The sequence below is a fragment of the Oncorhynchus gorbuscha genome, linkage group LG19 (assembly GCF_021184085.1).
Source record: "Oncorhynchus gorbuscha isolate QuinsamMale2020 ecotype Even-year linkage group LG19, OgorEven_v1.0, whole genome shotgun sequence".
Taxonomy (NCBI): Eukaryota; Metazoa; Chordata; class Actinopteri; order Salmoniformes; family Salmonidae; genus Oncorhynchus; species Oncorhynchus gorbuscha.
In genome coordinates, this window is record NC_060191.1 from 17,955,405 (window position 1) to 17,981,702 (window position 26,298).

The 26,298-nt window shown below is 44.2% G+C and overlaps 1 protein-coding gene across 1 annotated transcript; it reads right to left on the minus strand.

The window, feature by feature from the left end:
- Positions 1 to 590: 590 nt before the first annotated feature.
- On the minus strand, positions 591 to 24,368 carry LOC124006144 (calbindin-like). Its single transcript, XM_046315952.1, has 11 exons — positions 24,102 to 24,368; positions 23,539 to 23,615; positions 14,377 to 14,451; positions 10,894 to 10,974; positions 10,700 to 10,756; positions 4,172 to 4,249; positions 3,963 to 4,018; positions 3,815 to 3,854; positions 3,644 to 3,697; positions 2,330 to 2,401; positions 591 to 1,568 (listed from the first exon to the last, which is right to left on the minus strand). The coding sequence occupies exons 1-11, from the start codon at positions 24,178 to 24,180 to the stop codon at positions 1,437 to 1,439; spliced, it is 801 nt and encodes a 266-aa protein (XP_046171908.1). The 5' UTR covers positions 24,181 to 24,368; the 3' UTR covers positions 591 to 1,436.
- Between the last annotated feature and the right edge of the window lie 1,930 nt (positions 24,369 to 26,298).

The window sequence follows — 26,298 nt, forward strand, 5'->3', positions numbered from 1 at the left end:
CAATCTCTTTAACCCTCAGAACAGCCTCAATTCGTCGGGGCATGAACTCTACAAGGGATGCTGGCCCATGTTGACTCCAATGCTTTCCACAGTTGTGTAAAGTTGGCTGGATGTCCTTTGGGTGGAGAACCATTCTTGATACACACATGAAACTTGAGTGTGAACAATCCAGCAGCGTTGCAGTTATTGACACAAACTGGTGCGCCTGGCACCTACTAACATACTCTGTTCAAAGGCACTTAAAATGTTTGTCTTGCCCATTCTCCCTCTGAATGGCAGACATACACAACCATGTGTCAAGGATTAAAAATCCTTATTTAACCCGTTTCCTCCCTTCATCTACACCGATTGAAGTGGATTTAACAAGTGACATCAATAGGGGATCATAGCTTTCACCTGGACAGTCTATGTCATGGAAGGAGCAGTTGTTAACATTTTGTACACTCAGTGTATATATTACATTTTTTTATTTGTTATTTTGAAATTAAATTAATTATTTTGTGTCATCCATATCATTCTTGACATTTTCAATTCCCCCTTTGTCAGTCAAGTAGCAACACAGTGATGCACACAGTTGGGGTGTAAAGGTAGTTGTTGAATAGAGTTTTTATTACATCTTACACAGTGTTTCTGGTGCCCAGCATGGTGGGGCATGGCATTGTTAACAGTGCAAAAAAAGGTCCATGTAGCACATCAGAGACTGGCACCATCGTTGTACACAGGGCAGGTCAGGGGTCACGGGGTTTAGGCTACACAACTCCGAGATATGTGCTTGTCCATTCAGTAGTACCTCCACACAAGGCTAGCCTTCAGTAACTAACATGCACTGCAAAACGATATATAGCTTAAAATGGTCTCACATCACAGAACTGTTCTTCCGCTATTTATTATATTTAGTTTCCATGCACAACATTACAGAAACATTTTAGTAACATATTGCTTAGGCTAATGGAGGGATCTAATTCTAATAGTATAAGTTATTGTTACTAGTAGTTTGACTTCTTGGTGTAGAGATATTAATTAACAATACGGTAAACATTGTTGTCATTGGTCAGCAGGGGACACACCCTCTCTTTCAGCCAATGAGAGGCTACAGTCCTGGAGTATGTAGTATAGAGAGGACAAAGTACAGGGACTTTCAATGGTGGTATCAATCTCATTGTTACAAAAATCTGTACATTTACAAAGAGTATAGAAACAAAAGGTTTGAAAAGTATGTGACACCCTATGTCTCTGATAATGTGCCCTAGCTACGCACACACTGTCACTGGCAAATTGACAGATTTATTGAAAGAAATGCAAAAACTGAAACAAAAATACACCCTACATCCTTGGAGTTTCAAGCGACAGTATCTTTACACAATTCATGAGCGAGGGGAAGGGAGGCGGGCTAGAAGGGGATGGAGGGGGTGTGGTAAGGTGGAAAGAGGAGTGGTTTATAAGGGGGCAGGGGCTGAAATGTCCTCAGCACAGAGCACAAGAGCTAGCTCTGTCCTGTACAGCTTGCCCCCGTCTGATAGCGCCATAATAGCGGTCTTATATGTGGGGATTTTGTTGACGTCCAGCACCTGTCAGAGACAAGAAACAGATGAAGATATCCAACTTGTCATTTTTTTCCCTTGACTTTTACAGATTTGACATTAACCCTACTTTTTCCATTTCAAAATCCCCTGCGGCTTTGAGATGGTCGCTGGCCCAAAGCTTAGCTCATAAAGATGACAAAATATTTGCACAAACAAAAGAGTAGGCTCTACATGCAGGTCACATATGGCTTTGATATATTGACATCCAGATTATTATTTTTTAAGTCAGCTGCGAGAGAGTGTGAAAGAGAGAGAAAGAGTCAGAGAGAGAGAGAGAGAGAGAGAGAGATTGGATATCTGTCCAGTTCTAAGCATGCTCTTATGAGTTTGTTTGAAGAGGTATTGTGATTGTCCTCAGGCCAATCATATCACCACAGGGAACAAACGAGGCCCTCTGTGATATTTGAAGTCTCAAGATGAAAAACTAAAATATTTCTTTGGACTGTTCAGACCTAGATTCAATCAGATCCAGCGAAAGCTGACACCCGCATAGCTGGTGTTTCAGCGGTGTGGGTTTGTTACTAATTCGACTTGGCGCATCCAATGGCAATGTCCACGATAAGTAAAACGCCGGCAGCTGCTTGCTGATTTGACAGCTCCAACGCAGTTACACCTCAGACATCGCCAACATAAAAACAATGAGACTGCTATGCAGTTCTTGATTATCGCAGGTTAAGGCTGGAACTGATTGAATCTTGCCCTTAGTCTCCGCTCTTCTCCATCAATTAAACAGAATGGAAACACACCTTCTTGTTCTTCTCACACAAATCTTTGAGGAGGGCATCCAGCTCATTCTCATCCATATAGCCATTCTCATCCTGAGAGAGAGAGACAGAGAGAGGGGGACGGAGAGAGAGAAAAGGACAGAGAGAGAGACACACAAGAAACACCATTTAGCCCGCCTTTGGGTTTGGTTTGTTATGCAGTGACAACATGATGCCACGTTGCATCTCACAAGCCTAATCTCAGTAAACAAACAAAACAATAGGCTTAATGAACAGATGTGTATATTTGAACAGTCTGTTCATGGGCCCTTCTGATATTTTCTATTCATCCTCTGTGTATTTACTGGCTTGTGTGCACTGAAAGCAATATTATAACCACATCGCTGATACCTTTACAAGGATATCCCTATCCACCTTAGGGGACTTCTCTGTGTGTCCAACTCCATTCAGAGCAATAGAAATACTGTACCACAGAGTCAAGCAATCAATCCTCTGTGTTGGCAACAAGAGCGCCATCATCAGTAACCATGTGGAACAGTTAGTGCCAACATGGCACTTATAAAATTATCAATCTTTAAACCAGGTTCTACTGTATGGTCGAAGACTAAAACAAATGTAAAAGCATGATCAGCCAGCCACTCTGATTAATTGTCCTGTAATGCTCTACAGGCAAACTAAATAATGTGTTGTCATTTGCTGCCCCAATTACCTGTCTGGATGTCACATAACAGCAAGGCCCAGAACTCCTCCCTGCCCACCTTGTCTGTTTGTCTGCCCGCCTCCCTGTCTGTTTGCCGGTCAGCCTCCCTGCCTGTCTGCCTGCCTGCCTGCCTGCCCGCCTTCCTGCCTGCCTATGCAACATGAACCTGCGAGTCAATATGAATCGTAGGCGCTGCCACGAGAGTGAATGTGCCGATCTGCCGACCTACTCCAGGGACTGTCATACATTATAGGGGGAGAGAGAGAGGAAAGAGGGAGAAGGAGAGGGTGAGGGAAATGGGGAAGAGAGAGAGGAAGAGTGATGGGGACAGGGGGGATATACTGTATCCATTGTGCATACAAATAAGGGCAATAGGAAGATAAATGGGTAGATGGACAGGGAAAGAATGAGAGCAAGAAAGAGAAGGAGAAATAGATAAAGAGGATGAGAGAGAAAGATTGAGGGAGTGCATCCCTAGAGAGCAGCAATTGCCTAGACTAGCACTGTCTGTAGCACTTTCTGTCCTTGTTCATACTGTGTCTTGAGATGCATTGAATCATTCAAAAAGCCATAACAGCAAGTGATTCTTGTTTTTTTGAGAGGGTGCATAATGACAATGTATTATTGGAATGTACCTGATCGTATAACTCAAAGATCTTGTTGAACTCTCTTCTCACCATCTTCACATTCTGTGACAGAAGGACGAGCGAGAGGGGGAGGGAAATAGAGGGAGAGGAGACAATGGAGTCAAGGTCAATCTGATTTTCCGATTACCTCTTGGATTTACTCTGGGAATAACCACCAACCTGAAACTTGAGTAGAAAGTTCTCCTCGTCCGGTAGCAGTCTGTTAAAAACCACACACATTTGAAGAATTGTGTTCAGGTAATATACAGCACGATGTGGAGACAGATATATCATTCATATCACACAGGAGAAAACTCCATAAGCAGACCTCGCCATTTCTGCCAAACACAACTTCCCATCGTGGTTTGAGTCGAATATTTTGAGCTGGAAGATAAAAATAAACAAACAAATTAAATCTCTACAAAACAGAAAATGAAGGACTATACTGTATGGAGCTATTTTGTTGTAGCCATTTAGCTACAGTGTTCTCAATGTTGTTGCAGAGGCTAGCTGCACAAGTATAAACTATATTCTTACTGTGGTATGTGTATACTCGTCTAACTTCTTTTCGTCATATGGTTTCTTAGCCTTCTGAAGCAGATCTTTCAAAAAGTTCTGGAAATGAAGCAAAAGCAGAAAGATCAGTTTGACAACAACGCCTGCTATAGCAGACACATTTGAAATGCAATGCTGTCCGGGAGGTACAGTCAGGTCCAGAAATATTGGCACCCTTGATAAAGATGAGCAAACAAAGACTGTATAAAATAAATCATGCAAATACTGAGCTACGGTGTCTTCAGAAAGTATTCATACCCCTTGACTTATTCCACATTGTGTTGTGTTACAGCCTGAATTCAAAATGGATTAAATGGAAAAAAATGTTCTCACCCTTCTAAACACAATACCCCATAACGACAAAGTGAAAACATGTTTTTAGAAAGTTTAGCAAATGTATTGAAAATGAAATACACAAATAACTAATTGACATAAGTATTAACAACCCTTTGCTATGACACTCTAAATTGAGCTCAGGTGCATCCAATTTCCTTTGATCGGCCTTGAGATGTTGCTACAACTTGATTGGAGTACACCCGTGGCCAATTCAATGGTTTGGACATGATTTAGAAAGAACCACACCTGTCTATATAAGGTCCCACAGTTGGCAGAGCAAAAACTATACCATGAAGTCCAAGGAACTGTCTGTAGATCTCTGAGCTATAATTGTGATGAGGCATATACCTGGGGAAGGGTAAAAAAAACATTTCTAAAGTGTTGAAAGTTTCCAAGAGCACAGTGGTCTCCATCATTGGGAAACTGAAGAAATATGGACATACCCAGACTCTGCCTAGAGTCTGACCAAACTGACCAACCGGACAAGAAGTACCTTAGTCAGGGAGATGACCAAGAAATCAATGGCCATGACAGAACTACAGAGTTCTTTGGCTGAGGTGGGAGAACCTGCCAGAAGGACAACAGTCTCTGCAGCACTTCACCAATCTGGGCTTTATGGGAGAAAAGAAAAATACACATGACCACATGCTTGGGAGTTTGCTAAAAGCCACATGAAAGACTCTGAGATAATTGAATCTCATTGAAAATCTGTGGAAAGACTTGAAGATTGCTGTTAGCCGCCGCTCCCTATCTAATTTAACAGAGCTTGAGAAAATCTGCAGGAAGAATGGGAGAAAATCTCCAAATCCAGATGTGCAAAGCTGATACAGACATACCCAAGACGACTCAAAGCTGATACAGACATACCCAAGACGACTCAAAGCTGATACAGACATACCCAAGACGACTCAAAGCTGATACAGACATACCCAAGACGACTCAAAGCTGATACAGACATACCCAAGACGACTCAAAGCTGATACAGACATACCCAAGACGACTCAAAGCTGATACAGACATACCCAAGACGACTCAAAGCTGATACAGACATACCCAAGACGACTCAAAGCTGATACAGACATACCCAAGACGACTCAAAGCTGATACAGACATACCCAAGACGACTCAAAGCTGATACAGACATACCCAAGACGACTCAAAGCTGATACAGACATACCCAAGACGACTCAAAGCGGATACAGACATACCCAAGACGACTCAAAGCTGATACTGACATACCCAAGACGACTCAAAACTGTCATCACCGCCAAAGGTGCTTCTACAAAGTATTGACTTGGGGTGTGAATACTTATGTAAATGAGATATTTCTGTATTTCATTTTCAATAAATTTGCAAAAATGTCTAAACATTATCACTTTCTCATTATGGGGTGTTGTGTGTAGATGGGTGAGGAAAACAACATCCATGTAATCAATTTTGAATTCAGGCTGTATGCCCCTTTGGCATTCTTCCTATTTTGTTGACTTACAACCTGAAATTAAAATCTTTTTTTTTAGGGGTTTGTATCATCCGATTTACACAACATGCCTACCACTTTGAAGATGCAACATATTTTTGTGAAACAAACAAGGAATAAGAGAAAACAGAACTTGAGCGTGCATAACTATTCACCCCCAAAGTCAATACTTTTTAGAGCCACTTTTTCAGCAATGTCAGCTGCAAGTCTTTTGGGGTACGTCTCTATAAGCATGGCACATCTAGCCACTGGGATTTTTGCCCATTCTTCAAGGCAAAACTGCTCTAGCTCCTTCAAGTTGAATGGGTTCCAGTGATGTACAGCAATCTTTAAGTCATACCACAGATTCTCAATTGGATTGAGGTCTGGGCTTTGACTAGGCCATTCCAAGACATTTAAATGTTTCCCCTTAAACCACTTGAGTGTTGCTTTAGCAGTATCCGTAAGGTCATTGTTGTGCTGGAAGGTCAACCTCCCAGTCTCAAATCTCTGGAAGACTGAAACAGGTTTCCCTCAAGGATTTCCCTGTACTTAGGACCATCCATCATTCCTTCAATTCTGACCAGTTTCCTAGTCCCTGCCAATGAAAAACATCCCCACAACATGATGCTGCTGGTGATGAGAGGTGTTGGGTTTGCGCCAGACATAGTGTTTTCCTTGATGGCCAAAAAGCTACATTTTTGACTCATCTGACCAGATCATCTACCTTCTTCCATATTTTTGGGGAGTCTCCATTTGGCGAACACCAAATGTGTTTGCATATTTTTAGCTTTAAGCAATGGCTTTTTTTCTGGCCACTCTTCCGTAAAGCCCAGCTCTGTGGAGTGTACGGCTTAAAGTGGTCCTATGGACAGATACTCCAATCTCAGCTGTGGAGCTTTGCAGCTCCTTCAGGTTTATCTTTGGTCTCTTTGTTGCCTCTCTGATTAATGCCCTCCTTGCCTGGTCCGTGAGTTTTGGTGGGCGGCCCTCTCTTGGCAAGTTTGTTGTGGTGCCATATTCTTTCCATTTTTTAATAATGGATTTAATGGTGCTCCGTCAGATGTTCAAAGTTACAGATATTTTTTATAACCCAACCCTGATCTGTACTTCTCCGCAACTTTATCCCTGACCTGTTTGGAGAGCTCCTTGGTCGTCATGGTGCCGCTTGCTTGGTTGTGCCCCTTGCTTGGTGGTGTTGCAGAATCTGGGGCCTTTCAGAACAGGTGTACTGAGATCATATGACAGATCATGTGACACGTAGATTGCACACAGGTGGAATTTATTTAATTTATTATGTGACTTCTGAAGGTAATTGGTTGCACCAGATCTTATTTAGGGGCTTCATATCAAAGGGGGTGAATACATATGTACGCACCACTTTTCCATTTAAATTTTTTTTTAAATTGAAACAAGTTCTTTTTTTCATTTTACTTCAACAAATTGGATTATTTTGTGTATGTCCATTACATGAAATCCAAATAAAAATCTATTTAAATTACAGGTTGTATTGCAACAAAATAGGAAAAACACCCAGGGGGATGAATACTTTTGCAAGGCACTGTATATTGTACGCTCAACATAAACTGAAAAATGTAATTATTTTATACTAACATAGTTGCTCAAGAGAGATTTTGTTTAACGAGTAATACTTTTTTTTCACAAGAAGATAGGGGTCAAAATGATTGGCACCCCTGTTTTCAATACCTCACCTTGCGAGGATAATGGTACTGAGCCTTTTTCAAAAATGTTTTATGGATTGGAGAACACATTGGAAAGCATCTTAGACCCTTTCTTCATACAGATCCATGGTATCCTTCATCTGTCTGTATGGACCTCTTCAATTCAAACCAAAGGTTTTGAATGGGGTTCAAGTCCGGAGACTGAGATGGCCATTGCAAAATGTAGTTTTGTTGTGGTCAACTAACCATATCTTTGTGGATTATGATGTGTGCTTGGGGTTATTGTCTTGCTGGAAGATCCACTTGTGGCCACGTTTTAGCCTCCTGGCAGAGGCACCCAGGTTTTTGGCTAAAATGTCTTGGTACTGGGTAAAGTTCATGATGACATTGACCTTAAAAAGGGCCCCAGGACCAGTGGAAGCTAAATAGCCTAATAACATCAAAGATCCACCTGCATATTTTACAGTAGGTATGGGGATTTTTTGTGCATATTCCTATTTTTTGTGACGCCAAACCCACCACTGGCGTGAGTGGCCAATGAGCTCTATTTTCATGTCATCAGATAAATGTTAACACCTGGAGTTTGCATTTTTGTTTAGTTCCAGGTAAAACTATTTTGGGTTCCATATAGAGCCAAAAGGGTTCTACTTGGAACCAAAAAGGGTTATTCAAAGGGTTATCCTATAGGAGAGCCAAATAACCCTTTTAGGTTCTAGATAGAGTGTATAGCTCAATATTTGTATTTATTTTATACAATAATTTCTCTTAGGTCTTGCAGTAAAGTGCTTGACTGTTGACAGTGTTATCGTTATCAAAACACTCACGGGCAAAGCTAACCCTGTAATGTCTTTTAACTATTAATTTAGGTTATTGAGGTTTGAAGGAGGTTTGTGGTGTGCACCTGTGTGGAGGGGGGTGGATGTGTGGGTCTCGGTGCCTATGTGTACCTAATGGTTCAAGGTAATGAAAAAACATTATAATAAATGTGGGTGTATTTTGGCATGCCTACTAATGTGAAGACATGATTCAGTTAATAAAGAGTTTGAGCACGACTCGGTGTGAAATATACTCTAGGTTGTCTGATCTCTGAACCCACATTAACCTCGCACCCCTAGAACTTCAAGCATACGTTTGGAATTCTGATCCCCCCTTTCTTATCACACATCAATCCAACTGAATTATTCCACGACTTTCTTGACACTAGTCTAGGGAAGGTCAAAGCCAACGTACAGTACCAGTCAAAAGTTCAGACACCTACTCATTCCAGGGTTTTTCTTGATTTTTATATTGTAGAATAATAGTGACGACATCAAAACTATGAAATAACACATGGAATCGTGTAGCAACCAAAACAGTGTTTAAACAAATCAAAATATATTTTATATTTGAGATTCTTCAAAGTAGCCACCCTTTGCCTTGATGGCAGTGTTGCACACTCTTGGCATTCTCTCAACAAGCTTCATGAGGTAGTCACCTGGAATGCATTTCAATTAATAGGTGTGCCTTGTTAAAAGTTCATTTGTGGAATTTCTTTCCTTCTTAATGCGTTTGAGCTAATCAGTTGTATTGTGACAAGGTAGGGGTGGTATACAGAAGATAGCCCTATTTGGTAAAAGACCAAGTCCATATTATGGCAAGAACAGCTCAAATAAGCAAAGAGACATGACAGTCCATCATTACTTTAAGACGTGATGGTCAATCAATCCAGAAAATTTCAAGAACTTGAAAGTTTCTTCAAGTGCAGTCGTAAAAACCATTAAGCACTATGATGAAACTGTCTCTCATAAGGAAAACCACAGGAAAGGGAGATCCAGCTAACCTCTGCTGCAGAGGATAAGTTCATTAGAGTTACCAGCCTCAGAAATCGGCAATTAACTGCACCTCAGATTGCAGCCCAAATAAATGCTTCACAGAGTTCAAGTAACAGACATCTTAACATCAACTGTTCAGAGGAGACTGTGTGATCGAATTGCTGCAAAGAAACCACTACTAAAGGACACCAATAAGAAAAAATACGAGCAATGGACATTAGACCGGTGGAAATCTGTACTTTGGTTTGATGAGTCCAAATGTAAGATTTTTGGTATCAACCGCCATGTCTTTGTGAGATGCGGAGTAGGTGAATGGATGACCTCCGCATGTGTGGTTCCCACCGTGAAGCACGGAGGAGGAGGTGGGTGTGATGGTGAGGGGGTGCTTTGCTGGTGACACGGTCAGTGATTTATTTATAATTCAAGGCACACAAAACCAGCATGGCTACCACAGCATTCTGCAGTGATACGCCATCCCATCTGCTTTGCGGTTAGTGGGACTATCATTTGGTTTTCAAAAGGACAATGAATTAAAACACAACCAGGCTGTGTAAGGGCTATTTGACCAATAAGGAAAGTGATAGAGTGCTGGATCAGATGACCTGGCCTCCACAATCACCTGACCTCAACTCAATTGAGATGGTTTGGGATGAGTTGGACTGCAGAGTGAAGGAAAAGCAGCCAACAAGCGCTCAGCATATGTGGGAACTCCTTCAAGACGGTTGGAAAAGCATTCCAGGTGACTAATTTCATGAAGCTGGTTTAGAGAATGCCAATAGTGTGCAAAGCTGTCATCAAGGCAAAGAGTGGCTACTTTGAAGAATCTAAAATATATTTTGATTTTTTGTAACACTTTTTTGGTTACTTCCATATGTTATTTCATAGTTTTGATGTCTTCACTATTATTCTACAATGTAGACAATAGTACAACTAAAGAAAAACCCTTGAATGAGTAGGTGTGTACAAACCTTTGACTGGTACTGTACATGAGTGAAACTTTGGTATACGGGTTAAGAAAAACAAAACTCCCCCGGGATTCCTACAAAACGCTTAATTACCAAAATAATTTACAATACAAAGTGATTTCAAGTTACAGTCCTGATGAGCATTGACCTCAGAGGCTCCTTGTGAGCCTATATCCCCATAATGAAATAGAGAAGACAGTGAGACAGTTCATCAAGACACAAATTAGGAGGCACTACACACACCGGCAGGCATTGCTCACCTTCAGCTCATCTGCTTCAATGTAGCCACTATGGTCTGCATCATAACATCGCCAAGCCTGGAATGAGACAATGAGTGAAAGAGGGGTTTGTATCATCAATGAGGAGAGAATAGTTAAATCAGTTAAAAACTATGTTTATGTCATGAGTCACTTGAAAACATTTAAATAGATAATCTTGGTTTATAGAAAAGTACCTGCATAAATTCCGCACAAGACTTCAACTGTTGCCGGAAAAATAACAAGAAGTTCTCCTCTGTGGGCAATATTTGTACTAGCTGTGACACAGAGAAAAGAGGAAAATATATAAGAGATCATACTGTATTGTCCTGAAACATGGTAACATTGGTTGAACATCCCATTTATTTTTAACAGTTGATCAGTGGCAAACAATGGCCCCCAATGACAGTTTAGCCACCACCCACTAGGCACAGATGTCATTTAAACGTCTAGTTTCAATTTACATTTGGTTGAGTTGTCAACTAACAGGAATTTAACGTGAAATCAACAAAAAATGTCACTGTCATTGGATTTAGGATAAAGTTGGGTGAAAAAAAGACTAAATTCCCTTATGTTGATTACTTTTTGAAAATCCAACTAGTTTTTCATGTTGATTCAACGCCATCATTGTGGCGTATCGCGGACATGCCACGAGGGGGAGTCTCGTTGACGTGACAGACAGAGGGGCTGATTGCTCACCAGCCATACTGGGCCCATAAAGCTGCCAGGTGGGCAGCACATGGGAGGGTTGCTACCGGACAGGGCAAGTCTAAGAACGTGGTCAGACCAGGGTTGACGTTTACTCACTATCAACGGAGGATGACGACATCGAGACCTACCTCTGCACGTTTGAACGGACAATACTCCGAGAAGGTTGCCCCAAGGCGAAGGGGGCGAGTCTGCTGGCCCCGTTCCTGTCCGGAGACGCCAAAAAGGCATATTATGAACTCAACACAGACGGCTAACTATGACTGTCTCAAGAGGGAGGTACTCAGCCACTACGGATACAGCCTGGCCCGTCGGGCCCAACTGGTCCACGATTAGAGGTTTGTGACCGAAGCTTCCCCCACGAGCCCAGATGAGCGACCTTCACCAGGGCATGGCTCCTAACCGACAACAATGTGGTCATGGACCGCTTCTTAATGGCGCTACCTCACATGAAGAGGTCGGCGAGCCTACGCACCCAGACCTTGGAGAACCTCTTGTGAGCTGTGGAGACGCATCAGAATACAGAGGCCCTGCTGAAGGGGATGCAGGCCAAATCTGTCAAAGGGGACAGAAGGATGACCCCACCACTGTACTCCCAATATGACAGTCAGCTGGGCTAAAGGACTGGAGACCCACGGAGAGACAGCTGGAGTAGAGTCAACCCGCTGCTAAGAACCCCAGGTGGATGAAGACCAAAGGAGGTTTTTGAGTGTGGCGCCCGGGAACACCTCGCATCGAATTTCCCGGGTCAAGAAGAGTCAATGCCATCAGCGGGCCCTGGAGATTAGTCGGGCCATGCAGTAAACTATGTCACCTCATGTTGGGCCCACAGTGAACCACCAGTACCCATGGTGCCAGTGAAAGTCAACGGTCACGACACACACACTCTGTTGGATTCCTGGAGTGTGGTAACGCTGTGTCCGTATCCTGTGTCCACGGTGACACCATGTGTTATTCGACCAGGCAGGCCACCATCGTGATGCCACAAGGGAGCTGCCAGATAGTAGAGAGTGTCATACCTGAGTTGCCAGTATCCATCCTCGTGGGACGAGATTGTTCACTGTTCACGGCACTGTGGAGGCACAAGCTGGGAACGAAAGTATGAGCTGGCGACCGACGAGAGTGGGGACAGACCGGCACCTGCGCGGCCCGGAAGCAAGCGGTTGCCAAACCTGTGTCTACGGACCCGGAGTTGGGGGTCTGAGGGGGCACCGGAACCAACCTCACCTGCTGAACAACCGGAAGAGGGGCCCATGCTGCCCCTCTTCAATTTCCAGTGGAAGGATCTGAACTTGAAAGTGCCCCAGGCCTCCACTGGGTCTCCTCCTCTACAGAGGAGACCAAGCGACCTACTGGATCTCGCCATGGAAGTGTGGGAAGCCTAGCCGACCCCCTTACGCAGCGTGGTGGAACATGTAGAGACGATGAGGGAGCGAAAGACAGGCATAAGGCCAGTGGTAAGGGAACCTATGGCGAAGGCCCAGTGCGCCCAAGCCAAGGTCTGCAATTGGGGTACCCAGCCCAGAGAGTTCCATGTGGGTGAGAAGGTGCTAATCCCTAATGCAGAAAGTAAGTTCCTGGCAACATGGCACGGACCATACGAAGTGACAGAGAAGCTGGGACCCATAAATTACCGCGTACGGCAGCCAGGGAGACGGAAACACCAACAGATTTACCACGTGAACCTATTGAAGAGGTGACACGTGATGACAGCCTTGGCCATGTTGTGGTCATAACCCAGGACGTCGACGGGACCAGTGGTGGTCTCGAGCAATGCGGACCTCGGACCGACCCAGAAGCAAGCACTCCGAGAGCTCATCGATCGGAACACCGCCGTGTTTTCCAAGGGTGGACGAGCTCATCGACCGGTTGGGAAAGGTCCAGTACATCAGCATCCTGGACCTGACCAAGGGATATTGGCAGGTACGCTTGGCAGCCTCCTCCTGGGAAAAGACAGCATTCTCAACACCGGACAGCTTATACCAATACGGGTCCTCCCATTTGGTCTCCATGGAGCCCCGCCCACGTTCCAGTGCCTGATGGACCGAGTCCTCAGACCCCACCAACAGTACGCAGTGGCCTATTTGGATGACATCATCATCCACAGCCAAGGTTGGGAAGAACACCTGACGCGCCTCTAGGCGGTGCTGGATGTGCTCATGCAGGCCGGATTGACAGCGAATCCCAAGAAATGCAAGCTGAGGTTCGAGGAGGTGAAGTACCTGGGTTATTTGATCGGACATGGGAACGTCAAACCCAAGGAGAGGAAGGTCCAGGCGGTTCGTGACTGGCCCGTTCCCCAAGGCACAGGTCAAGTCCTTCCTGGTGCTGGTGGGATGCTATATCTGGTTAATCCCCAACTTTGCGGCTATAGCCCTTATCGATCTGACCAGCACCCGCCTCCCAAAAACACACAGCTGGCTGCTGAGAAATGCATTGTAAATCCGGTTTGAGACCCAGCCTAAACTTTCAGACTATTCCCGCTAGACTAGCCATCAGACAGCTGCAACATAACCATTCCGGGGGCATTGAAACACCCCACGCCAACAAAAAAAAAATCAAACAGGACTCCTGATCTTCCATCATGCTGCTGAAGAATCTAATTTAAACGGCAATCTCGTATTCCAAACACAATAGATGTTATCTCCACTTTCAAATGATGTGTATTACCTCTATTTTTGCGTAATCATTGTGTGTGTTTGTTTTCGATGGTGCGTGGGTGCATTTGTGTACAGCTGAATGATCCTGTCTGTCAGCTAAAGCTTCAGAGTATCCATCTATAGCAGAGATATGAATCCCCTTGACCCTGCACGGCTAAATTGACTGTCTTTAAAAAATGATATTTGAACACCTTTCATAGAGGGAGAAGCCCCCTCTAAACCTGGCAGTGTTTCAAGATCCGGTGTCCCTGAAAGTCCCAAATTCTAGGTGGGCCTTAACCTACTGCATCATGAGGTTATGTAGACTCTTACCTCAACAATTCCAATTTTGGCATCTGTATTTTTCTCATATTCCTGTACAAAAGCCTTCATTTGGTCTGTAAGCTCCTATGAGAGAGAGAAAATTACATTGTCAATTAATTGCAGTAGCTTTTACCTTGAAGAATTACATACAAATCTCAACATATAAAATTAACATATAAAATAAAATTAGTTAACATCGAAACTAAATAGGGATTCACACATCCTTATAACAAGTAATTATGTTTTATGCAGGGAAGATTTTAGTTGTTTGAAATACAAGCACGGATAGCATGAGGGCTCAGTAATCTGCTCAATTATCTAGAAAGGCTATTTAGTAGGTACCTGGTGCCGTGAAAGACCTTGTATACCTTGTGTCCTCACAAACACCATTTAACATGCCAAGCAGATTAGGAGCGAGTGTTGTAATCTTCACCCACCAGAGCACAATTCTAATAGAGTCTTGACACTGGTCAGTCCATGTCGCTGCACACATACAGATGGCCAAGCGATGCATGGATTATGCATGTACGAAGGGGCCCAACCAGCTCTCAAAGTCTCATGTCAGAATTAGACATTGATCCATGTTTCTCAAATGGCAAATTTAGAAGTTGTTCCAAATGTAAAGTTTCAACGTGTTTAAGGTTAAGTTTAGGCATTAACTCTGAATTGTTATGGTTAGGGTTAAGTTCAGGCATTTATTCAAAATTCTTTCTGAATGGTTAAGGTACGGGTTAAGGTTTGGGATAGGTTTAAAACAAATATAAAAACGACATTCTACTGCCAGATTAAAACTTGCAACCTTTTAAATTAGATGTTTACGCCCATATGCCATTCCCGTTCACAACGCCCTAGCAAAACCTCAACCTACTTGAAGGTAACAGCTCTCACTGTTGCCCCTAGTGGCCGGTTCCACGTCATCTCCCAACGTCCTCAGACATTGATGGACGTGGAATACTGACTTGTATCACAGTTGACCTGGCTGCACAGCCAGCCAGCTACTGATGTAATGCCTGGTGGGGAGGGATAGAGATCTCCACTGACACGTTCAGTGTAATTGATTTGAGTTGACGTGGCACTGATAGTGTCAGGTACTTTCATAGAAGCATATGAAGTGCCTCGAGAGAATGCTACAATAAGTTCCAAGGTCCAATGCAGTCATTTTTATCTCAATATCAAATCATTTATGGGTAACAAGTAGCTTACTGTGATTGTTTTCCATTAAAATTGTCAAAATTGTCAAAAAAATAAACAAAAACAGCTTTTTAGCAATTTTCACAGTATTATTACAACCCCATAGTGTGGAAATATATGTAAAACATAGGTAAATCACGTTTTTGACTACACATTGGGCCTTTAAAGGCAGCCATTTGAGGTTGTCTATGTTGGGACTGGGAAGTGTTACATGTGACAATGTGATACTGTAGATATGTATGATGTGTAACACTTAAAGGGTAGCACTTACTGTATCTGCTACATGGCCTTGCAGTAGGCCTGTTGAAGTGGGCTTTTTTGCATGCGTAGTTAATTGCGTTCTTGTGTTGCATACTTGTGTAAGGTATATATTAGGCTTTAAGCTGCAAATTGAGCATTTCTGTAAAAGATGGACATGGCCTTTACCATAATCATTCACTCCCATTGTATCGATGGTAAAAGTAAATGAGTTGAAATATATATTTTTTAAACTAGATTACATTTGATATCCAAGGATTAAAGATCAATATTAGTGTATCTTACACCTCGATCACACCTATACCATCAATGCGCAAAATGGTACGCAGCACCATCTGGATATGTGTTCAACAAAAGTTCAACATTCACCCCCTGCTACCATTTCTGTCAAGTCGTCTACGCATACAGTTTGATGCATACGTTCTATAAATCCAACGTATGCACCACACAGAACGCACTGCAACTGCATCTGCAACGCAGTGCTGCAAGGCTCACGCAGCGTTCCATTGGAAATGAATGTACTTCCGCTGTACCAAAATGCAATGACGCTGTTGGTGTGATCGATGCGTTAGTACTCTATGTTTTTATGAGAACATCAAGGTACCTTAGTAATGCCTAATGTCTGTTTTATAGAGCCTTTCTATAATAGGACTATAAACACAGTAGGACTCAGATTTTTACATTTGCATTTCACCTCCAAAACCCAATCAATAAAAGCAATTCATTGCTTCAAGAACAATGTGAGCCATATCCTGAGATGCTATAAACAAATATCTGTAAATCCCAGTGTCACACCAGCACTGACCAAATATGTTCCAAATATATGCCCATTATCATTTCATAATTTTCCTTTCAGAGAAACTGGCACGAGAGGTTAACTCCTAGCTAAGAAGATCACCTTGCATTCTCACTGGAGAACAAGTGTACTGGTAGAGAGTAGGCAATATTCTAACATTGGCCTTGTCTTTCGGGTTAAATTGATTATGTTGTATGAAAGGAAGATGTACTATCAGTGAGCTCTTCGTCTAGTCCATGTGTGTGTCCACTGAGTAGATGCATGACGGCCATCTTTGGAAGCCATCTTTATAGCTGTATGACATAATCAAAATCATGTCCACTATCCAACACCAAGTGACTCTGCAAATGTTAAAGTGCATGTTTGATTGAATTCAATGGAATTTCTAAGTAAGAGGACCCTGAGCCAATCTACACACTGCATGCGCTATGCAGTCAAAACCAATCATTGATCTCTGTATTGATCTGTCTGGTGATGATGCCCATGCTAAATGTGGAAACCATCTTTGGCATCTCTCTGCATAAAGTGGTGTCAGATATGCTAATAACTCCAATCCTACTTCAAATTGCACTTCAATGGTGTTTTCTCACTGGGCATTGATTGGGCAGTTGTAAATGGGCACTTCATTTGATGGTAAATGCGGCAATTTTCCATAATCAACTCCCCAACATGCTCTCTCCCCATAGAGTAAATTAAAAGGTGTTTTCAGTGTCTGGCAAAAGTTGAGCTATTACTCCTGTTTAAAGTTCTGGGATTAAGTGCCAATTGACTTGCTCTATAGAGGCTTGGCTAATTGCTTGTATACAGAATGGGAAATAAATGTTTAATCTTTCCAAAATGCAAAGTAGGAGAGTGCACTGCAGTGCTGTTTGTCACTGAGCATCCAATTCAGACCCCAAAACGCTGAGTAGAGACACAGATAAACCACCGCCGATCCACTTTTCATTTTCCATTTGTTTTGTCTTAGTCTTACACACCTGGTTTCACTCACCCAATTACCTGTTTATTATTTAACCCTCTGTTCCCCATGTTTGTTCGTGAGTGATTGTTCTTTGTAAATCAGTCCGTTATTGTGGGCTCGTATATTTTGCCTTGTATATTTGTATTTTGAGTAAAGTATGTTGATTACTCATTTCTGCTGTCCTGCGCCTGACTCTCTACACCAGCTACACACAGGACCCCATTACAGAATCATGGCGTTGGACCATTACGCAGAGTTCACGACTGTTCCACCTGAGGCTGGGGCGAGGAGCGCGCAGGATTTTGCATTGGACTTGGCCACCAGTGCGGGATGGAACGACAGGACCCTGATCAATCACTACCAGTGAAATCTGTGCGAGGACATCCATCGGGAGTTGGCCTGCCGAGACACCACCCTCACATTGGACCAGCTGGTGGACCTGTCCATCCGACTGGACAACCTGCTGACTACCCGCAGACGTCCGGATTGGGGCCTGTCAGTTCCATCCCCCAGCACCTCCGCTCTGACGCCCATGGAGCTGGGAGGTGCTGCACTTAGAGCGACCGGAGGAGGGGCCATTCCCTGCACCATCGGTGGCCGCAGAGGGCACACTGCTGGTCGGTGCTGGTGCGGTTCGTCAGGGAGTCGAGACAGCAGGCAGGGCACTCTCGTGTCACCCCAGGTGAGTTGGCACCAGGCTCACCCAGAGCCCCTTGTTGTTCACATGTATGTGTTTATTTAATTTCCTGAGTTTTCCCCGCATTCCCAGCATAAGGCGCTCATAGATTCAGGCGCAGCTGGGAATTTTATTGACCGTTCATTTGCCCATAGTTTAGGGATCCCCCTTGTTCCTGTGGATATGCCCTTCCCTGTGCATGCCCTAGATAGTCGACCATTAGGGTCAGGGCTGATTAGGGAGGCCACCGCTCCACTAGACATGGTTACGCTGGAGGTTCACAAGGAGAGAATCAGTCTCTTCCTTATTGATTCTCCTGCGTTTCCCGTGGTGCTGGGCTTACCCTGGTTGGCCTGTCATAACCCCACTATTTCGTGGCAACAGAGGGCTCTCAAGGGGTGGTCACGAGAGTGCTCAGGGAGGTGTGTGGGGGTTTCCATCGGTGCGACTACGGTGGAAAGTCAAGACCAGGTCTCCACTGTGTGCATCCCCTCAGAATATGCCAATTTGGCTCTCACCTTCTGTAAGAAGAGGGCGACTAAATCTCCTGGTAGATGCAGCACTTCCCAGGAGTCACGTGTATCCTCTGTCACAGGAGGAGACGGCGGCTGGGGCAGGGATACATTCGGCCATCCACTTCACCTGCCTCCTCGAGTTTCTTTTTTGTGAAGAAGAAGGATGGGGGTCTGCGCCCATGTATTGACTATCGAGGGATCAATCAAATCACAGTGATGTATAGCTACCCACGGCCTCTCATCGCCAGTGTGATCGAGTCAATGCACGGGGCGCGCTTCTTCACAAAATTGGATCGCAGGAGCGCTTACAACCTGGTGCATATCCAGGAGGGGGACGAGTGGAAGACGGCATTTAGTACCACCTCAGGGCACTATGAGTACCTCGTCATGCCGTACGGGTTGATGAATGCTCAATCAGTCTTTCAGGCCTTTGTTGACGAGATTATCGCCGGGATGGGGGTAGGGTGTAGTGGTGTATATCGACGACATTCTGATATACTCCGCTACACGCGCCGAGCATGTGTCCCTGGTGCCCAGGGCGCTTGGTCGACTGCTGGAGCATGACCTGTACGTCAAGGCTGAGAAATGTCTGTTCATCCAACATTCCGTCTCCTTCCTAGGGTACCGCATTTCCACTTCAGGGGTGGAGATGGAGAGTGACCACATTGGAGCCGTGCGTAATTGGCCGACTCCCACTACGGTAAAGGGCGTGCAGCGGTTTCTAGGGTTTGCCAAATACTACCGGAGGTAGGCTTTTGGTCACCTGAAGGCTCTGTTTACCTTGGCTCCCGTGCTGGCTCATCCGGATCCCTCTTTGGCATTCATAGTGGAGGTGGACGCATCCATGGCCGGGATAGGAGCCATGCTCTCTCAGCTCTCGGGCACACCACCAAAGCTCCGCCCCTGTGCTTTCTTTTCAAAGAAGCTCAGCCCGGCGGAGCGAAACTATGATGTGGGGGCCTGGGAGCTGTTGGCTTTTGTCAAGGCTCTGAAGGCATGGAGATATTGGCTTGAGGGGGCTAAACACCCTTTCTCATCTGGACTGATCACCGCAATCTGGAGTATATCCGGGCTGCGAGGAGACTGAACACTCGCCAGGCGAGGTGGGCCATGGTTTTTACACGTTTTGTTTTCACTCTATCCCACAGACCAGATTCCCAGAACGCTAAGACAGACGCACTGTCCCGGATGTATGACACGGAGGCGCGGTCCACAGATCACACTCCCATACTTCTAGCCTCTTGCCTGGTGGCACCGGTGGTGTGGGAGCTGGCCGCGGACATCGAGCGGGCGTTACGCACAGAGCCCACTCCCCCCCAGTGTCCAGCTGGACGCCTGTATGTTCTGTCTGCTGTCCACGACCGGTTGATCTATTGGGCTCACACGTCACCCTAGTCTGGTCACCCTGGCATCGGTCGGACGGTGCGTTGCCTTAGTGGGAAGTACTGGTGGTCCACCTTGGCCAAGGACGTGAGGGTTTATGTTTCCTCCTGCTAGATGTGTGCCCAGTGCAAGGCTCGCAGGCATCTGCCCAGAGGGAAGTTACAACCCCTACCCGTTCCACAATGGTCGTGGTTGCACCTGTCGGTGGACTTCCTGACGGATCTTCCTCCGTCACAGGGCAACACGACGATCCTTGTCATTGTGGATCAGTTTTCTAAGTCCTGCTGTTTCCTCCCTTTGCCCGGTCTCCCTACGGCCCTACCGACTGCGGAGGCCCTGTTTACACACGTCTTCTGGCACTATGGGGTGCCTGAGAACATAGTTTCTGATCAGGGTCCCCAGTTAACGTCCAGGGTCTGGAGAGCGTTCATGGAACGTCTGGGGGTCTTGGTCAGCCTCACCTCAGGCTTTCACCCCGAAAGTAACGGGCAGGTGGAGAGAGTAAACCAGGATGTGGGTAGGTCATCCCCTGGGCAGAGATGGCCCAAAACTCACTCCGCCACTCCTCCACTAACCTCTCTCTTTTCCAGTGCGTACTGGGGTATCAGCCGGTTCTGGCACCGTGGCATCAGAGCCAGATCAAAGCTCCTGCGGTGGACGAATGGTTTAAGCACTCTGAGGAAACCTGGGATGCCCATGTGCACCTACAACGGGCCGTTAAAGGCGGTTAAAGTTGAACGCCGACCGCCACCGCAGCGAGGCCCCGGTGTTCTCACCGGGGGACCTGGTCTGGCTCTCGACCCGAAACCTGCTCCTCTGCCTGCCCTGCCGGAAGCTGGGCCCGCGATTTGTGGGCCATTCAAGGTCCTGAGGAGACTGAACGAGGTGTGCCACAGGTTACAGATTCCCCCAGATTACTATATTATTCCCTTGTTCCATGTGTCTCCTCAGGCCGGTGGTGGCAGGTCCACTCCAGGAGTCTGAGGTGCGGGAGGTTCCTCCGCCCCCTCTGGACATCGAGGATGCCCCGGCATATGCTGTTCGAGCCATCCTGGACTCGAGGCGTCGGGCGAGGGGCCTTCAGTACCTCGTGGAGTGGGAGGGGTACGGATCCCGAGGAGAGATGCTGGGTGCCGGTGGAGGACGTTTTGGACCCTTCGTTGCTGCGGGAGTTCCACCGTCTCCATCCGGATCGCCCTGCGCCTCGTCCTCCGGGTCGTCCCCGAGGTCGGTGTCGGCGCGCTGCTGGAGCCCCGCGTCGAGGGGGGGTACTGTCACTACTTCCACCGAAGTCGGCCCCTCTTGTTTGGGCAGTGTTCGGCAGTCGACGTCATCGGCCTTCTAGCCACCGCCAATCCACTTTTCATTTTCCATTTATTTTGACTTAGTCTTATACATCTGGTTTCACTCACCCAATTACCTGTTTATTATTTAACCCTCTGTTCCCCATGTTTGTTTGTGGGTGATTGTTCTTTGTAAATCGGTCCGTTATTGTGGGCTCGTATATTTGCCTTGTATTTTTGTATTTTGAGTAAAGTACGTTGATTACTAATTTCTGCTGTCCTGCGCCTGACTCTCTACACCAGCCACACACAGGACCCCAAAACTGCTTTTCCCCATCGGGGCTTACAGTTGAACAAGATGGAATTGTGGGAAATACATCCCTCAACCCATCAATCTGATGCAACAGGAATATGAGGTTGTTCCATAAGTCGTTCAGGCATGGAAAGACATATGAAATATTGGTAGATCAGACAAAAACTTGACACCTCATAACTAGTCATAATGTATTAATCAATGTCAATTGACCCTTCGCTAAGCCCCGCCCCAGAATTCTGGGCAACTAATCACAGCACTCCAATGGATAGCAACTGTCTCGAGTACTTCACCTCGGAGAAGCTCATGTTTGAAACACATAAAAGTCTGTGAGGGCAGTGAGAAAACGTGAGTTTTCTTTAAGAAATACATGGTTTAAATGGCTAAATAATGGAATAGTGCACGAGGCTTCCAGAACCTGTTCATGGAGTATTTTTAGAATCCAAAAATTATACATTATTTACATTGTTTGCTAGTTCATCTGGTTAGCTATTTTTCAGGTTCATTAACCACCGAACGTTGCTAATGCTAGCAAGCTTGCCACTAAATATAACTTGTTTTCTCAAAATGTATGTTAGCTAATGTTATTAATCTGCAGTCGACATCAGGAAATGATTTGAGAGCACTAATTAGCTCCAAAAGAGTTTTGTACGCTTTGACTGAGCCATAGACATACGTTTACCAGGTTTCAGTGAAGCGATTGTAATGGCAGTCCACTACAACATACCAGAGAGCTTCTTGATTAGCAAGGGGTAGTCGGTGTATAATATCATTGTGTATTTTTATTTTTTTAACTAGACAAGTCAGTTAAGAACAAATTATTAGTTTCAATGACGGCCCCTGTTCAGGGGCAGAACGACAGACCAAGTCAGCTCGGGGGTTTGAAATTGCAACCTTCCGGTTACTAGTCCAACACTCTAACCACTAGGCTACCCTGCCACCCCAAAAACACAGTTTGAGATCATTGTGAGGGGATTTCGCCAGTGGTTGGAAGGGAGAATTGTGCTTCCAGGGAAAATGTGTCCGTGGCTGCAACAGTAACCAAGGGAGGTGGTGCTTAGCGAAGAGTCAATTAGAGTCCATTAAGAACGACCAGTTTCACAATATCATGACAGTACTTTAAACTGGAAGCTCAGTGAAGCATTATATGAAATGCACCATTTCCATCTCTTGAGAAAACCCTATGTTCATTGAACCAACAAGAAATCTAAAATATGCATTTAGTCTCTTCTGTAAATTAAATGTTCTCAATGACATGCCCTGTACTGCATTTTATAATCCAACCTTTTGATTATTCTAGTAAAAAAAACATTAAAGATGACTGATTATTATTACACAGCAAATAGCACTAATATAAGTGATGAGGATGTTGACAAGACAACATGTCACGGCTGAAACAGACACAAAACTTGTAGGGTGTGCACATAATACCAGCGTCAGTGTTAAAACTGCTTGGTGCCTGTAATGTCTGGTGCACTGAGTTCTCTTTCTCCCCACCACACTTACCCCAATCTCTCTCTCTCGCTCTCTCTCACACATTCACACACACACAATGTTTTAACTTGAAAGCTTTCAACTGTGGCACCACCAGTAGCCTAATCAACCCCCCATTGGTTTCACAATGTCTATATGTCTAGTCTACTGTATGGCCTATCTGATGAAGGTAATTCGAATGAGGGTCATACCTAATGCATTTAAAAATTAGATAACAGTTCAGTCTGAGAAGAAAATTAGTTGTCAGGCCGACTGCCGATACATTCAAGTTTTAAAGTTTAAAATAATTCAGTTTACTTACAAGTCCTGCCTGTTTTCGAGCTTGCTGAAGTTCTTTTATAAAACTCTGCAACTCCTTCCCTTCAATATATCCATTACCTGCAAGAAGTAAGCACCAAATCAATCAAAGACATGCGTAAAGTAGCCTACATTAAGTTTAAGAATATAACGCACAGGATCAAATCCATCATTTTCCGTTTCATGACAGCTGTATGACTGAATCATACTTTGACTGAACATATTTTTAGTGCCTAAACCTATCACAATATTATAATCATATTTCCCAGTCATTTATAGTTTTGTACCTATTGATATTTCGCTATAAAATGGTGGTTAATGGTTCTAAATCAATTATTTGTCAATCCAATTTGTCAATGGATAAAGTTGAGAGAACAAATGTCACACAAATATCAGTCTTTGACAGCTAAATCGTCTGTTTCATTCAATATAGGCTACTACATATTTTCGAAAACCCGCTAAAAAGCGCAAATGGTCTATGAGGGTCTTTGGCGCAACACTTCCCAAAAATCGTTTTACTTCAGTGCCATCCCCACGAATAATCCACAATCTTAAGGAATAAATTACCATCGTTATCATAATGGTGAAAAATATCCAGGAACTGTGATGCAGAGATCTCTACTCCTTGCAGATACGCGTTTGCCATCTCGGGTTAGGTTTGGGGACTGGAGCGTGTACCAGATAGCTGCACTGGCCGAGGATCTGCAATGAATTGGACGCTTTGATCAGTCGGTGCCCGCTATTTAAAGGAAGCACTATCACGCTAATCTTTAACTGTCGCACCTCCGTCCCCGACGTTGGGAAACTAGCCAAACGCGCAAGTCACCTCCTCTCTTCCCGCCGCAGGAATAGAGCGTGCTCAGCAGCACGTTGACGCGCTCCAGGGGGCACGGAGACGTGAGATCCAAGTAAATGAGCACCCGCTCTTCGTGCTTTTCATTTCCCCCTCCAGATAAACGTTCTATCCGACAAAAGTGTAGAAGTTGTTCAACCAAATACTATCTCACCCCCCCCCCCTTATTTATTCTGGCATTTAAGGGCCATCCTAGGGCTCTATGTGAAATAAAACCCATATGTGGATTATGGAGTAGCAACATTACATAATCTTCAAAATAAGAAAAAAAGGACAGAAAGGATGCTTTGAAATGCGAATTGCTGGCTTGGACCCTCCATGATAGTTGTGCTGACTCAACTCCCTGTCTAACTATGGAGATTTAAGATTTTGGTTTCTTACTTTTACATTTCATTTAGATTTTTTCTTACACCATTGGCTGTTGTACTGGGTGGTGCCACTCATTAGAGAAGACTGTTGACTGCTGCCTCATAATGTGTGTGTACAGGGAAATGGGACACATAGTCCACACAATCAATAACAATTCAGTGCATGAGGTGGCTTTGGGAGATGGGGAAATGGAATAGAATAAAGTGAAGATATTACCTTCAATAAATTATTACTTGTGAGTGTGAGTGAGTGACAAAAGAAAGATGGAACTTCAATATGGATGGCGGTGGTCAATGAATGCTATGGAGAGTCATTGTACCCCAGCGTATAAATGCAGCACAGGTCTATGACTTGTATGGCTTCATACAGCATTGTATCACAAAGCTACTTCTATATGAATGCATTATGAAGAGAGTTATGTCTCTTTTTCAGATTGTCAATAGCTTGAATGGGATAGTTGTACACTATAGTGCAGTCTCTTCAGAAAGTATTCGTATCCCTTGACTTATTACACTTTTTGTTACAGCCTGAATTTAACATTGATTAAATATACATTTTTCTCACCCATCTATACAGAAATACCCCACAATGACAAAGTGAAAACTTTTTAATTTTTTTAATTGTTGCAAATTATATTGAAAATGAAATACAGAACTATCTAAGTTACATAAGTATTCACATCCCTGAGTCAATGCTTTTTAGAAGCACCCTTGGCAGCGATTACAGCTGTGAGTCTTTCTGGGAAAGACTCTAAGAGCTTTCCACACCTGGATTTTGCCCATTATTAATTTCAAAATTCTTCAAGCTCTGTCAAATTGGTTGTTGATCATTGTTAGACAACCATTTTCAGGTCTTGCCATAGATTTTCAAGTAGATTTAAGTCAAAACTGTAACTCGGCCACTCAGGAACATTCACTGCCTTCATGGTAAGCAACTCCCTTGTAGATTTGGCCTTGTGTTTCAGGTTATTGTCCTGCTGAAAGGTGAATTCATCTCCCAGTGTTAAAGTTTTAAAGTTACCTTTGGCCTCATGGGGAAATCCCTGGTGGTTTCCTTCCTCTCCGGAAACTGAGTTAGGAAGGACGCCTGTTTCTTTGTAGTGACTGGGTGTATTGATACACCATCCAAAGTGTAATTAATAACTTCAGCATGCTCAAATTCAATGTCTGTTAAAAACAGTTTTTTAATGATATCAAATTTGATTTATTAGCAGATATTATTACAGGTGTAGCAAAATGCTTGTGTTCTATCAATAGGTGCCCTTCTTTGCGAGGCATTGGAAAACCTCACTGGTCTTTGTGGTTGAATCTGTGCTTGAAATTCACGTCTTGACTGAGGAACCTTACAGATAATTGTATGTGTGGAGTATAGAGATGAGTTAGTCATTCAAAACTCTTTTTAAACACTTTTATTTCACACAGAGTGAGTGCATGCAACTTATTATGTGACTTGTTAAGCACATGTTTACTCCTGATCTTATTTAGGCTTGCCATGACAAAGGAGTTGGATACTTAATGACTCAACACATTCCAGCTTTTAATT

What these genes read in the sequence shown, in the direction of transcription:
- LOC124006144 (XM_046315952.1), bottom strand. Translation starts at nt 24,180, where the DNA reads ATGGCAAACGCGTATCTGCAAGGAGTAGAGATCTCTGCATCACAGTTC. An exon ending in TTGAAGCAGATGAGCTGAAG is followed by an intron (nt 4,250 to 10,699) that starts GTGAGCAATGCC and finishes CTTCATTTCCAG; the next exon opens with AACTTTTTGAAAGATCTGCT. An exon ending in TGTGTGAGAAGAACAAGAAG is followed by an intron (nt 1,569 to 2,329) that starts GTGTGTTTCCAT and finishes TGTCTCTGACAG; the next exon opens with GTGCTGGACGTCAACAAAAT.